Source organism: Halyomorpha halys, unplaced genomic scaffold (assembly GCF_000696795.3).
Source record: "Halyomorpha halys isolate HHAL.00 unplaced genomic scaffold, Hhal_1.1 Scaffold5.1, whole genome shotgun sequence".
NCBI lineage: Eukaryota > Metazoa > Arthropoda > Insecta > Hemiptera > Pentatomidae > Halyomorpha > Halyomorpha halys.
Genome location: NW_027106871.1, coordinates 1,000,511 through 1,020,449, shown reverse-complemented (window position 1 = coordinate 1,020,449; position 19,939 = coordinate 1,000,511). Strand labels below are relative to the sequence as shown.

General features: G+C 29.6%; 1 protein-coding gene across 1 annotated transcript; it reads right to left on the bottom strand.

Annotated features, from left to right (window-relative positions):
• Positions 1 to 1,383: 1,383 nt before the first annotated feature.
• On the bottom strand, positions 1,384 to 19,007 carry Usp5 (ubiquitin specific protease 5). The gene is made up of 16 exons (XM_014438530.2): positions 18,802 to 19,007; positions 18,602 to 18,727; positions 17,345 to 17,518; positions 14,489 to 14,595; positions 13,428 to 13,615; positions 11,375 to 11,520; positions 10,520 to 10,701; positions 10,357 to 10,428; positions 8,656 to 8,851; positions 8,372 to 8,550; positions 5,816 to 5,938; positions 5,511 to 5,724; positions 5,024 to 5,195; positions 2,720 to 2,806; positions 2,524 to 2,637; positions 1,384 to 1,677 (listed from the first exon to the last, which is right to left on the bottom strand). Exons 1-16 carry the CDS (start codon positions 18,910 to 18,912, stop codon positions 1,505 to 1,507), a joined length of 2,364 nt encoding a protein of 787 aa, XP_014294016.1. The 5' UTR covers positions 18,913 to 19,007; the 3' UTR covers positions 1,384 to 1,504.
• Between the last annotated feature and the right edge of the window lie 932 nt (positions 19,008 to 19,939).

Sequence of the window (19,939 nt, the reverse complement as noted above, 5' to 3'; positions counted from 1 at the left end):
GGGATAAATATTTTTTATTGCTGTCAGTAATAGATCCAGCTGTTTTAGAAGTTTACAAGTTGCCTCGCATAGTCAGGCAGGGCCCTGTTTCATAATGAAAGCTAATAGAATTAGTTCATAGTACAAGTATAAAAACTAGTGTGGTAATAATACTAATACTTATTTTTTTCATGATAGGGATGACTATTAGTGACATTACAGGAATTAAAAAATACTAAAGTACAAGTTACTATTGTACAAGTCTGCGTAATTGTATTAAGATAAATCTACAAGACTAATAGTATTAGTTTGTACTTTATTATGAAACAGGGCCCAGGTGGACTGTGAGAGCCAGAGGAATAGACTACAGAGGGTCCAATAACATATTTTTCAACGATTTATGGTTTGAAATATTATATTAACTATCTTCCACAGAAGTTTCAATTTCTGGCTCCACAGACTTCCTTCGATTGGATGTCATCACAATCAAAAAAATCAATGCAAGCATTTTCTAGCTGCTAACTTTTAGTTTTGACAGAAGACTGAAACAGATAAAAAATGCCTATCTATGCAACATTATCTTAGATTTTGGTTCAGAACTAGAAGGTTTTAGACAAAAAATAATCAAGAAATCAATTCTTCAGGGCAAGGTAAGGTTAATCAATTAAATAACTAGTTGCCTTGAAATTCATTTTCATTATTATAAAAAAAGGCTAAAGGGACATCACAGTCAGGGACACAGGAACATGGAAGCAACTTATCTTGGGCCACAAACCTTAAGAAACTCTTGATTTTCCAAGAAATATTTCTGTAATAACAATAGTAATGTAATAAAAAGAGCAATAAACAAAATCTTGAAGGTTTTACGACAGATTTATATTATTTCAGGAAATATCACAGAAATAAGGTGACATAACTAAGCTATTCAGCTTCAGGTTTTGATTACATAGTAATTCACTCAAGCTGGAATCCATGGTTTATTGTATTTTATTTACTTAAAAAGTAATAAATTTGTAAAAGTAGAGAAATATAAAAATTGTTCTTCTGTCTGTGGTGAACCCTAAGGGAGAGAAAAATGATGACTTGATCACAAAAAGTCACATGATTTCTTTTTAATTATTGTTTTAAAAAGTTACAATGTTATGTTCATTTTCCATTTTCCCTTCCTCATCTAATATTAAGCTCTGGTTGAAGTTTATCTTGGCAACTCCCACAGGGTATCTATTGAGTTTATGTACTCAATACAATATATTTTCTTAAGGGATTATTGTATTGATAAATTAATATTTTGAAAATACATTTTATTAAAAAATTTCACAACAAAAAAAAACATTAGAGAACTAGAACATTCTAGTCTTATTATTAATTTGAACTGTTATATTTTAAGGGAATGAAAATATCAAAAACAAGCAAATAAAAAAGTGTATTATCATACAACATTAGTACAAACAAAACTTAAAACTTTAAAACTAATCAATATTTTAATCAGTTCAGTAGAAAACGATTCCAGTGCATGTTATAATAATTAAACCCTCTGATATAGATACAAATATCCTAAATTTTTTGGTATATTTTCTGAAAATGCGACCTTCTCGTCATTGAAGACTACCCACTGTCCATCCTTCAGTATATGGCATATGTAATGGCCGACCATGGAAGATGGGCCCATGTGAGAAATAACACCAATAAGCTTGTAGGCTAAAATAAAATAAAAAATTAAAAAATACAGAAAAGTTTAAACCATTTTAAAAATCAATTTTAGTAAAATAAAAAATAATAATTATAACAGTTGATAATTATGTGTAACAAATTAGAGAAAATACAATACATACTTGCTAATCTAAACCACACTTGAAAAAATATCACAGTAATATTTATATTCAATAAAGTTTTATTATAAATACAAATATTCTGCTAAGTTCAATCAGTGTATAATATAATTGTTTGGATACAGTAACCATTTGTCAATAAATATATTTGAACAATGAACTCAAATTACTAAAAAAACTATAAGAAACTCAACAACAATTAAGGAACCTACCTATGTAAAAGATTGGTGAAATTATATGTATGCAAGTTTGTAAAAAATATTTCTAATGAAACTATCTGCTTCATAATTACAGGTTATGAATATTCAAATATATTTTTTAATATCAATAATAAAATGATAATGATCATAATGATTTTGCTATGGAAAATCAGAATCATATAAAAATAAAAAATATATTATTGGATACATCATCAGTAAAAAAACAGTGAACTTTTTTTTTTAGCAGTTTTAGTTTTTAAAAAAATTGCTAGAAATTGTATATCTCAATTAAGTAGGGTATAATCAAGGAGATCTAAATTGTTATTAACTAAAGAAAAATATAAAAATAGCATTTGCTATTATATTATAGTTCTTGATGAAGTTAGCTTTGTTTCCATAATCTTTTACAAATCTGCGAACTTTGAGTTTTATTCAGAATACCAAGAATGTGCTGTAAACAATCTTGTCACAGCAGCAAAATGACAGATTTAAATCATCATAAATGTTCAACTTACTTGAGTTACCATCTCTGAATGTTTCACCAGCAACTGGAGGCTGTTCATCATCAGCCTTATCTAGCTCATCGGCATGAGAAAATATCCAATCACCAGCTCGTTCAACATTGTTTCCTATTTAAACAGCAAAACAAATAATTTAAGTATTAAAGACACAGAATATAAACACAAGTAACTAATTTCAAATGAGATGAACCTGTAGCTTTCAAAGCTTTTGTAGCTTGGGCTCTGGTAAATCCCATACTTGTCAACATCATAAGACCTTCCTCATCCGGAATGAATTCTAGAAAAATAATACAAGATTTATTTTATAAATTAGTCTTATAATGTTAGTAAATAACAATAAAATGTTGGAAAATTATCTAGAAGTTACAAAATGCTACTGCCACCCATCAAATAACTCAGAGTATTAAATCCAAGAGATTTTGTTATATAAAAATAATAATGGCATTAACAGGGTTCATTAACAAAAGGAAAAGATGTCTGATAAATCAATCAACAATTATTTCAAGAAAAAATTACTAGATAATAATAATAATAATGGCATTTTGGAAAATAAATTAGATTTGGTGTCATAATTCCTAGCATAATTTAGAAAAATTGACTGTTTCTGAATAAAAGGTGTTAGCATTAATTAATTGGACTCATTGAAAAAAAATATTTCTAAAATCAACTTCATTTTGTTGTTAAACAGGATTATTTCAATTTTAACTGCAGCAATTTTTAGGCTTACTTAAGAACAAGTTAATATTTTTAGATTGATTTTAGAACTCGTTAATATTTTCAGATTGATTTAAGAACTACCATAAATCGTATATTTTATCCTTGCTTTAAACAGCTCTGTAATACAAGTTAAAAATAAATAGATACTCAGTTTAAAAACAATACTAACATAAAAACCAATGAATTATTGTTATCTTATTTCATAGAACTTAATGACAATATATTTTCAAGCAACGTAATTTTTTTTTTCAAAGCCCTTATTTGAAAAGTAATGCATTTAATTTTGTGGAAATAATGTGAATGTTGAGATTTGAATTCAATGAGAATAATTGTGTTTTCCTCACCATCCTTTTACTGTCACTGAAGCAAATACAATACACACACTTGGCATACAAACAATTATTATTGTTGTTATACAATATAACTAAGATCCTTTCATTGTATGAAGGGCATTTTAAGATAAATGTGAAAGATATGAATGAGATGTAAATTTAAACCATACAAGTCAGGCGCGTCAAACTCTTCCAGAACTATCACAAAATTTCAAACAATGGCTTATGTCAAGCTTTTCAGTCTGGATTTTGCAAAGGACGAACCACAATAGATCATTTAGTCACATTAGAGACCGAAATTCCAGATATTTATCAATAGACAACAAATGATTGCAATATTCTTTGGATATGAAAAAGGCACTCGATAGTATAAGCCATACAGCCATTCTTCGCAAATTAACATTGGTGGGAATCAGTGGACAAATTTATCACTTCATTAAACAGTTTCTGGCACAAACTGGCATTTTAGGGTTCGAGTTGGCTGTTATCTATCGCAAAATCATAGCTCTCAAATGGAGTCTCAGGGTTGTCCCCTTAGCTCCACTCTATTCTTACTTCCAATAAACAATCTAGGCCTCAACTTACCAAGAGGCCTCAAACTTTTACTATTTGCAGATGACTTAGCAATTTGCAGGTCTGAGAACGTTAATAACATTAAAAATTAGTTACAAGAAGCCATTGACATCATTAATCAATAGTCCATATCTATAGGCTTACAAATTTCCATAGAGAAAACTGTATGTCTCCACTTTCGTCAAAAGAGAAAAACACCTCTCTCTCCAGAACTACACCTGGGAAATTAACCTTTTCCTTATAAAAATCTGATTATATCTGATCAAAAATTAAATTGGACATCGCACATTACATCATGGAGGTCAGCGGCAACAAAAAAATTAAAAATACTCCGAATTCTCAGTGGCACATCATGGGGTTCGGATAGGTCCACCATGTTAAAACTATACAGTACATTACTATGCGCTAAGCTGGGTTATTATGGGTCTTTTATCTATAGCTCTGCCCCTCGCCATTTTTTTTTATTATTATATTGTTTATGAAAGGAATATGGTCCGAGTGCGGTCAAAAAAACTCAAATAGTAGAAATATACTATTTTAATGAGCCTGGCTTAGGCTCATTAAAATAGTATATTTCTACTATTTGAGTTTTTTGACCGCACCCGGACCATATTCCTTTCATCTTTACACACGGTCAATCAATAATCTTCCAGTATTATATTGTTTATTTTATTTTTCAAGTATGATCAAGTTTCAAGATTTATATATATATATTTATAATTATAATAGTCTATAGGCATTGATGACCAAAAGGTTTTATGCTCTTAAACAAGACCAAACAATTCATTTATGAATGCAACATGAAAAAAATTTTTAAAAATTTATTTAAAATTATTCTTCTCAAACATGACCAAATCAATTTTTGATATTACCTTTTACAACAGGTTCAGCTCCTGGTACAACAAAAGGGTCATTGAGATCTTGATCTGCTATGTGCTCCATCAGCCAATTCACGGCCATTTCAATTCCACCTCCTTTTGTGAAATAAGCAGCTTTCTTAGCAGCTTCTATAGGAAAACCTTGTTCAACAAGACCATTGATCACCTAAAAATGTAAATTATTTTTAAAATCATCAATAATCTAAATCTATGATCAAGATTAATATTGGGTAGTAAACAAAGATTGTAGTCACAAAACTATTTGGCTAAAAAATTAAAATAAAGTGTATCCATACTTATCTCTAAAAGGAATATTCTATTAATTAGGAATAAATTAATAATTTTTGTTTTATTTGTATATATTGTTGTTCTTTTCAAAGGTCCCAATCCCAGAATCAAGTTCTTTTCTATCCCATTCCATTCTAATTACTAATGAAAATATCCATCCAATAACAATGAAGAGTAAAATTAAAAAACTTACACCTTGATCAAGAACTGGCGGTGCAATTGGACCAGTTGGTTCAGGTAGCAGCTCTTCTCCTGGAGGGCGTTGGTGCCTGCCCAACATCTTGAAATCAACTTCACTAGGCATATCAACAGATACGTCCAATTTAATTGGTATCCAGTTATCATTTAAACAAAACTTCTTCAGATGTATCATTAAATAATCTGGAAATGTTGCTAAACGAGTTGTTCTAAAACATTAACAAAATTTCCATTATGGAGAAATAAATTTATATTACATAAAATACAATAAATTAAAAATAAAAACGGAAAAAAACTCACTTCTTAGCAGTGGTCTTATCTTGAATAGCTGTCGAGTAAAATTGTTCCACTAATTCAGTTTGCAGAAATGCAGATAAGCAGGCATTTAGATCAATGTGAGGTCTGGAAAAGTCTTTTGAGTCCCTAAAAAAAGTTTTGTTTACATAATCATTAAACATACAATCCTCTACTTTATAAATAAACCATCAATTTGTTGTAAAATATCATAAGTAGTGACCAGATTTTCATGCAATTGCATCTTTTGTTCCCTAGAGTCAAATTTAGCCAATTTCTAGATTTTTTTTGTTTCATAAAATTTTATATTTTTTCATTTTAGTCTAAATTAGATGAATTCAATTTTAACAGCTCAAAATAAAATGTTTAAACCAACTTTCCTACATTTTACACAGATAGATATGTATGCAAATAGATTCAAACAAAGTTAGATAAGTTTTCTATGTATTAAAATGTTATAAATTAAACAATAAAATTGATGTATACTAAGAATACTTAATCTTGCGACTTGACTGACAGTAAAAATGTATCGGGTTGTAAAATAAGTTTGTAGCGTTTTTAACTGGTATTTTCTTTCAGAAAACTTCAAAAACTTCAGATTCTTATAAATATTTTTATTCAATAATATGTGACCCATATTGATCTATCTATACATGTTTCCATCTTTCAAGTAATTTTTTAAATCCTACTTACATCCCAGCCAAACTCCAATAATTTCTGCCAGGTCTGCAAAGACACTTTAGGGCTAGCATTATCGTGATGGAAAACTATGCCTTTGCGATTAGCCAATGCTGGATGCTTTTTCTCAACTACAGCCTTTAATTGTTCCAATTGGCACAGTATACTGCAGAATTAATGGTCTGGTTGGGTGGGGGGAGCTCAAAATAAAGGACACCTTTCCAGTTCCACCAAACGTACTGCATAACCTGTTTTTGATGTAATCCTGCTTTTGGAGTCGTTAACGGCAGGTCACTTTGTTTTCCCCAGGATGTTATATTACGGATATTATTGTACAGGACCCACTTTTCATCCCCAGTTATCAACCTATTTAAAAATGGATCATTAACATTGTGTTTGAGGAGGGGATCGCTAGTGGATAAGCGGTCCAATAAATTATTTTCCATCAAATTGTGAGGAACCCATATATCACTTCAGAAACATATCCCGCAGCACCCAAATGATTTTAGACACTCGCATGAAATATGTTAAGCGTTTTTGCGATATCCCATGTCATAGAGTAAGGGTTGTCTGTGACCAATACTTTAATTTGGTCATCATCAACAGTTGAAGGACGACCTTAGCTCTTTGCGTCTTCCAAGTCAAAATTTCCGGTTCTGAACCGAGCAAACCACTTCCGGACAGTGCTTTATCCTAAGGCCATCGCCATACACAATTTTGTAAACCATCTCCGCAGCAGATTTTCCTTTTCGGAAAACCATTAAATGACGAAAATGAATTTTTTCTCTTCCATTTTGACCAAGCAAAATACCACTTAAAGATGAGGAGTCAGTTGAAACACTACAAACTTATTTTACAACCCAATATTATATAATCAATGATATTATATAACCAAATGTTGGAGCTAACTACAGATAACCAAATGGAGGCTAACCCTCTCCCCACCTCCTGGAGATACCTATCTACGCTCAGTGAGCATAAGTTTTTATCAATATATATAAAAAAATATATGAGATTAAAGTAGGGTTTTTTTCATTACACTCATTTTGGTTAATACTATTAAATAGGACTCTCACAACTACAACAAAAAAACCAAGCATAATAAACTTGAATTCCTAATGAGATGTTCATAGTTGACAATAGATAAATATGAGGGGAAGATCATCAGGGGTGCGGTCAACCAAAAATACACAAATTAATAAAACTTATTTAATTGTGCCAACGTAATACTCTGAATTTCAGGCCTTCATCAGGTTGAAACGTTAATGTTAATCTACAGTCAACTATAAACCTCATCATAATAAAGTTGTTCATAACAAAATTATTTTATTCAAATTACTTTATAATTAATTTACAAAAAAATTTCACAATCTTTGATCTCATATAATACTAGTATTTATATATAGTAATTGCTATTATGTATATATTTATAGTAATTACTACTATGTATACAGTAATTACTTATTAGATAGGGGTAGACCCTAACTTTTAAAATGAAATTAATCCTTGTTTATATATCTTTCTCAGACATTTTTTATAAAATTTGTATTACAAAATATTGTCACAGCAATTGTTAATATAATCCTTTCTTCAAATTAGTTGATCAAAAACAATATACACAGCCTTAATATAAAATTTTATAATATTAATTTTTTCCTGTTTAGAGATTTTAGCTAAAAACCCTGGTTTGCAATAGAAAAAAACAATCTAGCTTTGACTTAAACAATTTTGTTCAGTCCACATTCCTTAACAACACTCAAATTTCAAAACTATACAGCATTTTTAGCATTTAATGCCTAGATTATAAGCATTATTTGAACAAAATGTAGATTGTGGGATAATTAAATGAAAATAAAGACAAAAAATAGCATTAAGTATACATACTTGTTCATACTCTGAGCTTTAACAGCTGCTAATTGTTCCTGAGACAATGGTATTGAAAGAGGAAGGCAATATTCTGTTCTTCGGGTGTACTTTGCCTTCCCGGTAGCACCGCATTCAAATCTATCTTCTACTTGTAATTTAAAACACTCAGTAGGATCAAGACTTCCACGACTGTTTCGCTATGAAAGAATAGGAAACATATTATATGTGTGCATATATATTTAACAACTAAAAATTAAAATGGTATTATTAACACAAGTTAAATTAGCATATATTTTAGATACCTGGACAAATGTTAGCAGATGCAAAAAGAATTCATGAGCATCCTGCTGATTTTTAGTAGAAAAATCAGGATGGCCTTTGCCAATAACATTCTTGAACATTACTGGTGTCACAGGTGGAATTATTTTTCTCTCTGGTTGATCTGAATTATCAGGTCGGGCATATTTTCCAGAAATCAACCCAGTAGCTAACTTTGCCCTAAAACAGCACAATTTTAATTCAAATTTAATATGTGCATGATGACAATTCTGTCAGAAATAAATTAATGATAAATCAGGACACATACACCAGTATTCCTCTTATTACACTAGAGGATTAATATAATCTTGAGCATAAAGAGAACACTGCGGTACATGACTTTTCAAATCGCTTGAGCGACAATCAGAAGTACTCCAGTTGCTAGTAATTTAAGATGTCTAGTGCCGTCGACAGTGAATTACCCTATGTCATTGTTATGATGTCAAATATAATTTCCAAAATCCAAACTGATGGTCAGGAATTATTTTTTTATTTATTTTTAATTTCCTTATAACCAAATTGGCCAAATTTTGTTAAAATACGTACAAGTTGAAGTGAAACACTCGCAGATCCTTTTGATCCAGGCATAATGTCATCTTGTTTTTCCCTTTGCTTAACATAAGAATTTCATCTCAGAATCAGTGATCTAGCCGACAAGCCTGTTGAGCATTTCAAGTAATTGATAGTCAATCCTTTTAGTAGCAGCTGTTCCTCCCACTCAATCAGTGCCTTTTGCAGCTTTTTCATCCACACCTTCCAATATCCAATCGGACATATGGTGTGGTGTGCTTGCATATCTCATCGATCTAACGCATTAAAATGACAAATAAGAGTGGACTAAAGCTGTTTCCTCCCTCAAGAGGAAATGATTTGGATTCCTTGTTAATTCTTACTAATCCTATTTGCATTCTGAAAAAGACAATGTTATCACCAGAAGAAAATCATTTGGTACAGTCTTTGTGACAGGCCCATTCCATAAATCATACCAAGACACAGAGTCAAACATAGTTTTTAGGTCCAGAAAAGCCATACAGATATCTTTATACTCATATCTTTATCCCAGGCCTTTTCCAAAATATTTCTGAGCAGTGAGTTGTAGTTCTGGATCTGACTTCCTGGAAAGTGGACTGTTCCTCTTCAATTTAACTCTCCACATGTCTTAAGCTTCTTACAATGATAGTAGTATAAATTCTACAAGCTAAAGATAGTATGCTAATCGGTCTGTAGTTTTCACATAAAGTTGAGATGCTTTTCTTATAAACGCGGAAACTGTCATTGGCTACAATAGGTCAGTAACTTCCTCAGCCCACAGATTAAATAGAAAAAAGGTAAGTGGTAAAGAAATAAAAATTAAATTTAAGGCCTCATAAATCCTTAACTATGAGTAAATTGATATCAAAGTTAATTCAACAAAGTTTAAAACTGATAAACCATATCCAGTCCATTTAAAAGGAAATCGCAGTATTCATAAAATATCAAATAGTGACAAATAACTTTAGGCTGAATAGTCCTACAATAACAATTGTGACTATTTACCCAATGATACCAGATTCATAAAAATTAACAGTAAGACATCTAAACATAATTAATATCTTTCAGTTAGTTAGTTCTTAGGTCATAAAAGGTCTGAACAACTCTACATCTATTCCAACGATAAAGGATGAATTAATAATGGAATAACTCACATTTGAACATTGAAGTCAACAGCAGGATCAACGGGAGCATTGTCAAATATAGAATCAGCATTCTCGAAATACCTAAAACATCAGAAAATATTAAAATTTTATAATCAACGTCTGGCAAAAGATTGGTTGAAATACCTAAGTTAAGATTGATTACTACTATTACTTTTTTGTGAAATCCGGAATAGAGAAAATAATCTGCACAACTGAATTCAGATAACAAGAATTTCCCATATTAGCCAGTCCTGTTAAGCCAGGTCCTGATACCGACTTTCCATCTTCAGTCCCGCTCCACTCTTTGTAGTTTGTATTCAGAGCAAGTTCAAGTTCAGCCATACTTTTCTCTGTCTAGAAAGGACATAAACTTAATTAAAATTAGAAAATAGTTTATAAATAATTGCACAAACATAATTAAATGTAAATATAATAAACTCATTTCTAGTTTTCTAGGAACTGGTCTACAACCTCATTGGCTTACTATGCCTCTAATCTGAGGAGGTTAAATTACCAATAATAGAATTACTTCATAAAAACTATCTTAAGATTTGCAGCTTATATTTGTAAATTATAATCATAATTTAGTGTAGGTACTGCTCCTGCACTCAAGTGCTCTTAGCAGATTATATGTGAACTATCATATCAGTCAGAGAAGGTTATACAGAGGGATAAGAAAGGTTTTTTTTGCTTTTAACTGATTATCACTTTCATTTATAATTGCAACTGTGGAAAGATATTTTCAATTACTTACAATATTACATTGTATAGATTCATAAAAACCGTGGAAAGGGACTTTTATTCAATTCTATTGTTTTGGGTAAAATGAAGAGTTTCTACTTTAATCTATTTTACTCTACTTCTGTTATTCCTCTGTAACATTTGATTAATAATAAACTATTGTTTTAGCAATCGTCTAACTGTTTACTTTTTTTAGAATTACATCAATACAATAATTTAAAGCAGATAAAATTATATGCTCACACACACAGACAACACTAATTTAGATTAGGTTTCTATTCCTTACTTTTTCCAAATTCATTATGTTAATACCAAAGTGGGCTAGATGTTGGATGAGTAATGGATCTTCCACCATATCATCTTCTTCATAACTATACACATCTCCTTTCCCTTCTTTGGTAATTGTGCCTAATTTTACAGCTAATGGGTAACCTAAAAGAAACAAAATTATAAGTTAAAAATGAATACAAAAAAAGCTGAAAATTTTAAAATCATTTTCAATAAATATTGCAAATTAAATTTATTTTTATCGACTAAAGAATAAAAACTTAAATTTGGCATAGGCAGTGATTAAGGCCAGAACAGGGCTGGAGTTAGGGTATTTTGTCAAGCCAGCTAAATAAATCTGAAAAATTCAATTTCAATCTTCGCCTCAGAAAATTCTGGCTAAAAACAGAAAATATTTGGCATGTCCTACCTAATGATTTTCTTAATCGCTTTGAGTACAAAGTTCAATACAAAATTGTTTTCTGTATCATAACTAATATTGATTCGATTAAGATTTATTTATTTAGTTATTATTATTGTTTAAGTTGGAATGTTCTGTAAGATGTACAGTTTTCAAATTACCTATTAAAAAACTGAACTGCATTCCAAAGGAACATAATACTCAGGGTGTGGCCATTCTGACACCCCAAGAAATAAGTCTTCCGATGAAAAATGAAATATCAGCTAGTTGGCAAGCCATGTGGAATGAAAGCCCGCCAAGAAAATTACAAAACTATTAAAAAAACCATGGACCACATCAAACCGTACCAATCACAGGGAGGAGCTATAGCCTGATTAAGAATAGGTCTTACAAATTTAACTCATGCATATCTGATCAATAAGCAACCACGGCCAAAATGTCAATACTGTAACAGTGTACATACAGTGAGTCACAGATTTGAAGAATGTCATTTCTATTCCACGAAATTAAATAGATTGGTAATGAGACCGAGTGTATTGGATGCTCTGAATGATGAGCAGAAGAAAGTAGAAATGGTTTTGGTTTTCTTAAAAAGAAATGACCTTTTGAATAAGATTTAAACCTGAGAGTTTGTTGTACGTACTAAATAATTCTAAAATAAGTAATTTTTTCATAATTATTTAAAGAGTTTCAAATCTTGAAATAGAATTATGAAGTGCGAAACATGGGTGTTGATGACCTTAGGGTTTTACGCCCTAAAGCCCCAGCCAACAACAACAAGGAACATAATATTTTAAAAAATAAATGTGTTTGCAAATAAACAAGAGTACAAATTTCATAATGATGAGAAGATAGTTTTACCATGGACTATATATATGAGAAGATGGTTAAGGCTGTGTTCAGAGAATAACACAAATAAGTTTAACTTATTTATTAGTACCTTTATTACTTATTAGGCACTAATTGAGTTGAAACCCAAGTAAATAAAAATCAAGAAAATCAGTTCACCTGTGTATGGCACAGACATACAGATCAATGGCTGAAAATGCATTTTTTAGACAAAGGGACCCTGTAATGTGAGGATTTGTTGAAGATAACAATTCCTAACAATAACAATTTCTTCCTTTGTAAATTTAATATATTACAATATAAAATACATCATAACAAGACATTATTTAAGTCACAACAAATAATGTACATGTTGCAATCAAGGCATTACTCTAATTCATTCAGAAGCTCATACATGTAGGTCAGTCTTTGGATAAATTAAATTTAAATCAATTTATAATTTTATTTATTTTTTTAAATTAAATTAAATTTTTTTGAGAACTTAATAGCTTTTATTCATATGATTTGATGCTGATATAATAAACACAAAAAAGTAAAGATTTTCTTTTCTTTAATGAGTTTCAAAATAAAATATATTTCATAGAAGATGAACCTCATTGGTATTAAATCTTTCTCAAAGAAGTAGCAGATGTCATTCATTCCCTACAAATCTTTAACAACAGTTTAAATTGAATCATCAAAATAACAAGTAAAATTGAGTACTATTCATTGATGCAATATTCTATTCCCTAATAATATTTCAAACAGTCAAATTTACATACCAATTAATGCCAACGAATAAAACATTAAAACAAAAAATTACCAGTTTTTTTGTAATGCTGAAGAGCATGTTCATTGCCTCCAGTTCCATCGAAAAACCTTCTTCCACACAGAATTTTTCCATCAGTGAGGTTCAGCCATAGATTTGAATCTAACTCACATTCTTCACATTTCCAACCATTCGGTGGAATCTTAACACCATTATCAATTTGTAATAAATCAGCAGCATGTCTGAAAAATGAAATAACAAATTCGAATCCTCACAAAATTTAAGTTTACTAGTTTCATAAGTAAACTTATATGAAAAATATCAAATAAATACAAACTATCTAAAAAAATTAAAACAAACCAACAGAGCATTTTTTCACTATATGGCTAAACAAAATATCCCTCAATGATTATATTGGTGGCTTAGAGAAACCAATGTCCATTTTTGGATGTTACTAGATTGTTACATAATATTTTGTCAAAGATTAAACTGCTACATAAGGAAACTAACAATGCTCTGAGAAAAAAAAATTTTTTTTAATCAATCCTCACTTCTGTAAACCTCCAGTTTCGGTTTTTCAAATTCATTTTTTTTAATTTGGAATTTTGACATAGGCTGTTCTTGCTCCAAGCCACAGATTAAGGTTGAAAACATAAATGAGAATCATAAGGAAAACATGAATGAGACAAAGTCTCAAATATATCTGATTGAATAATTACAATATAAACAAAAGGTAATAAGATAAATATAGATAAAACTCGGCCACACATAAGGCGATCTGTGATAATGTGATGCCACACAGAAGGCAATATCTTGTGTTGCCAACCCAGCCGTTGATTCTTTTGTGTATTATGAGCATGTTTGATGAAGAACTCATGCTATTATTATTAGATTTGTAAACGACATCACACAAAAAGAAAAGATAAAATATTTTCGTTTGGTCAATCATTTTAGTCGCAGATGTAGGGCAGTCATGCTCTGTCAGATATCACTGCCCACCGTGACAGACCACCTTATGTATGGCCAAGCCTTTGCTCATTATACTTATAATAACACAAGAGATGTTTTAAAATTTTAATACCATTCACTGTTAGAAAATATAAATAATTTTTTACCTTGAAACTGAACGTACTTCTCCATCCCATGTACCAGCAACCGACTCCAATTCTGCCATCTTTAAAGCTGAACTAGCAGCCAAGATTCCCTCAACAGATTGGACTACCTAAATTATAAATAGGAAATAAATGAGGATTTATTAACATAGAAAATAATTAACTTAAGTGAAAATAAAAAAATTTAGACAATATTTCTTTTTAAAATTTTGGTATCAAAACTGTTCAAACTTCAAATCTTTATTAAAATAAATGGAATATGGTCTGGGTGAAGTCAAATAAAACTCAAATAGTAATAACTATTTTAATTGAGCAAAAGTTTTGCCCCACATTGCAGGGCTTTATCAGGGTTAAAAAAGATATAAACACTTAACATAAGTAAAAAAGTAAATGGAAAATTAAAACACAATACAATGAAAAATATAATGAAAATGAAAATACAATGAAATGTAAAAATTAAATAAGAAAAATAAAAGGTTATAAACAATAAATGAAAACATAAATAATAACAGATAAAAGGAAGAAATATAAAAGAAAGTACAAACTAAGAGATGGAAAGAGGGTGATAAGATTAAAATCAAGAAAAAAGGAAGAAAATGAACGAGACAGAAAATGTACCTGACCTGTTTTGACAAAAGTCAAAGTCAGAGTGGACCGTTTGTATTGGAAGGAGTGGGGATTGGCAGTTAAGACCATTACATTTGAAAATAATTTTAAAGTAAACAGTGTAGAAAATAAAATATTAAAATTAGGTAAACAATAAATTATAAGATACATAATAGGGGGTAAAAAATATTATATATTAAAAAAAATTATAATTGTGCACCAATAGAAGTCACAGAAGAAATAAAGTTAAAAGAATTGAATATAATAAATATAAATGAGAAAGAAAGACAAAATAACAAATAAATAGGGGTACAGAGGTATGCAAATTATATAATAAAAAAATTAATAATAAAGTATTTAATGAAAGTATATTTAAGCTAGAAGTAACATATAAACATAAATTAAAAATAAGATATATAAATATAGAAGAAAAAGAAAGGATAGTAACTATAAAATACAATTAAATTAAGTATGGGGTGAGAATTCAGAAAACAAAACCAGAATAAAATTCAAATGTTTATGTTTCATATCTAACTATCCATTAAGCATGGTTAGTGAAAAGGCGGCATCATTTAGATTTCCAAGCTTACCTTTCTCTTTCTAAGAATTATGATCCTCACTAACTCCACAAGGATACCTTTATGAAGCCTAGCTAGTTTAAACAGATAGTAAATGAGTTCTAAACAAGACAGCTAGGTATGGAAGTATTGAGAGAGAAGAGGAGTCATGGCTTATGTACGATGAAACAATAATAAGACCTTTGAGGACTCACAAGTTTCAATTTTGATAACACCAACAATCTCCGCATACCTATCTTGCTCAACTGAATTCAGTCAAAATTTACAAGGTCAGACTTAATACAACCTCCCCCCCCCCATCTATGTCTTGGTATATTCACTAAGGATGAGTTTATAGTGGAGCAGTTCAAACAAGGAAGGCAGAGTCTCCGGGAGAAAACAGACTTTATTTCAATAGAAATGTTATAATGGAAATGGTGCTAAGTGTCACCTCTTTCTTTGCATAGTTAAAGACTAGTCTTATTAAATTAATATTGGTTTGAGAACAATTATTAACCATTAATTTCATTTTTTGGGGGAGGGGAAGGGAGAGGGGGAAGGAGAGGTAAATGATTAGACTACCTTCAAAATCAATAGCAATATTGCAACATATATATATGTTTCTATTCTTTTTCCAAGTATTCTCAACTTGAACGGCATTATTCCATATATATTGTACATAAGATTGTATCAATTATAAAATGGATAAATAGATGTACAATGAATAAAATAATCTTCCATCATAAACATAGAAGAGACAATATTGATTAATGTTTATATAGTTATCATTACAACCACACTTAACTTGCAACACTGGTTTTCTGGCAAACAGTATTTTATCCAATTTTTTATCTGAAATTTGTTGATCATATTATTTACCAATTTAGAATTTGAAAATGGCAATTTTCTGTTATTATTTTCTTCAAATAGTAACAGAAAAAATCAGGCCAGTTGCACATATCACACAGTGTTCACTTCCCTCCTATCAGATCCCCCTGTTTCATACAGATTAGTGGGCTCATGTTGAAGTTGCTGTTATGTCCCAGGTATAAATTTGCTATGTCAGTTTCCCAAGACTTTTCATTTTTGAGCTAAACTGTTCACACATAAACCATCTTGCAAGACCTGGTTATTTGGACTCAGCGGACAGGGATATCAAAACATGTATTTCTGTCTTAAACTCAAATTCAAAGCCAATGTTTCACTCTACTTTGCAGTGCTTCATCACGGCTTTCAAAATGAAGGAAAGTAAAGAATCACTACAATATGATTATTTCAAAATAATAACAAATAGCATAACTAACTAACTAATTAATTGATTAACTTACTCAAACTAACTAATTAACTTACTAGAATCTAATTAATTAACTTGGAGAGCAAAAGAATAACTACAGTATAGTTCTTTCACTTTCCTTCATTTTGAAAACCCGGCAAAGTGGGGTGAAAAGTTGACTCTTAATAAATTTTACTAATGGGGTTATTTTGACTGCACCCGGAGCACCATCCTATTATAATTTATAACATTTACTTCTAAAAAATACCACAAAATATCTAGATATTTTTGCACTTGAATTAGTTGTATGTTTAAAAGAAACCTCATACGAGCCAGATAAATAGATATAACCACAGAAATAATTTAAAAATGTTAAAATATAAAAATCAAATATTTAAATTAAAAATAAATTAAACATCTTACCACTTGAGGTAACTTATCACATGGCCATGGAATTGAAATAAATTCAGGTAATATAACAATAGATAATGTTTCAGTGGTGACAATATCCTTCTTATCGGGTTCAAAACCTCCTTCAATTCCAATAGCGAGTTTGGTAACCTTCCGTTCTGGTCCATCTCCTTGTTTATTTTCCTTCTTTAAAAACAAAATTAGACATTTATTAAAGAAAGAAAAAAGTCAACTTAATAAACTACAGTATAACATCTAACAATTAATAACTAAAACTGTTCTTAAAAAAAAAAATTATAAAATAGTATATAAAGTTACAAAGTAATGAAGAATTAAAAATTATATGTGTATAGAATAACTATTACAGCCAGAGAAACTTATTAAAAATAATAAGTAATAAAATGTCAAAAAATAATAAGCATAAAATTTAATTAATACCTAAACCCCCAAAAAAAATTTCTCAGAAAACTCTTCAGATAGAAATTAGATATAAAATTTATTAACAACACTCAAGCTTATTCGCTATCAAAACTTTATAACCGCTATATAAAAAGATCCAAGATGCATCACTTGGAAAGCTTGGATTAAGAAGACTTAAAATATTTAGTGAAAACAGATATGTATGTTTCAATAATGAAACCAACTCTGTATGCATTCTGAGATGTAAAAAAGAAAAGCAAAGTATTTTTTGCTTTTGTATAAAATCACCACAACAGTATAATTAGATGGAAAAATCTAGAAAAACTTTTTTAAATACAAATAAAAGAGTAAAACAAAATCAGAATAAGTACAAGATGCAAATGGATTGAAGCAATCCTGTAAATCAAAGTTAACTGATAAGAAAAGATCAGATAAGAACCAAGATCATAATATTTGGATAAATGACAAATTTAAATCACAAACAATAAAAGTCAGAATTTTAATTTCTACATGAAAGATGCTCAGTTAGAAAAATACTCCATTGCAATGAAATAACATAAATATAGCAATTGTAAGAAATCATAAATTAACATTGCATTCCATAAATTGAACATTCATTAAACAACACATAACAATATGACCTGACAAACTGTAATTAAAGAAAACAAATTAAGAACCAAACTACAATAATTTGGCTGTATAGCAATAAATAAATTAAGTTTAAAAAGTTAAAAAACGAACAAAGCAATAAAATATATCTATTTAACTTTGACGGCTTGAATTGGGCTAAACATATAACTAATAGAAACAAATTGATAACAATAAATTATAAAGTCATAGGATGTTTACCTCAATTCGATCTCTCAACAAATGCAAATATACAGCACTACCAGTTCTTTTGTAATGCCTCAAAACAAAATCTTTACCTAAGCCTAAAAATGTATGTAAGCAAACATAAAGACCTGTTTCCGAATCCTAAAAGATAAATTTTGCATTAGTTTTAGATATATTCATTTCTTAAAACATAATTTTAATGTCATTCATCTTACAGGAGTGTCAAATGAATAAACACATTCATCTTTGTAAACTTTATCAGAAGATGTCGGGATTCTGATTCTAGGTAAATGTTGCGTGAGTCCGACAATAGCTGACTCGATCATAATTAAAAACAAAATTAACTAAAAATTTTAAATTTATTCCAGGAGTCAAATTCTTATGACAATATCAACTCAACACCATAACCTAATGCAAATATAACCTTCCACCCTTGCCGGTCATTCTCTATTTCAGTGTTGATATTTTACAATGATTTATTGTATGCACCCAAACAAGATCAAAATAATTCCAATATTTAACTTTTAAAAATTCAAATATCAATTCTCATTAAAAATTTAATTGGACCTTACAAAATTAAGGGAAAATTAAACAACTATTTTAATCATTGAAAATTTTGTAGGTTAAAATGATTCAAAATAAAAGTTATATGAGAACAATTGGCCCTATATGAATAACATAACTTAGATCAAACAAAAAAATCGCGTTTACTGAGTACCAGAAGTTTTAGTTCGTCAATATTTTTCTTAAATTTAAAAAACTTTAGTTTATTGATGTTCACATTGAATTGGAAATTTGATCTTTTTAAATAGTATTAAAAAGTGAATTCAATAAATTGAATGTAGTTTAATAATAGGATTTTATTTTATACATAGGCAATAAGCACAATAAACAACTAAATTGATAAAATAATTAATTTAAAATAAAATAGATCCACAGATTGATTTCCTACTACACTTAACTTGAAAAGGAAAAAAACTGAAACTATAAAAATAATTAAAATTTTAATACATTATATTCTGGCGATTTTATTGTACATAGAGCCATTTTTAGTAAAAATCATTGAAGTTTAAAGTCAGTGCCGACCTTAGACGAGCCTCGCGCTTAGAATTAAAAAAATTAAACCTAATTAAAAATATATTCTTCCTGTTGCAAACGAAATTAAAATAAAGTGAACTAATACATTTCATAGATTATGCAATATTGCATTTATAGGGTACAGGGAGAGGATAAACCTTCAAGATTTGGTTCATTGATAAATTGGAACCACGCAATGAAAGTTCGCATGGGACCTCGAATCAGCTAAAAAGTTTAAATTTATTCAGTATGTTGGGGAAAGGAGGACATATTTAT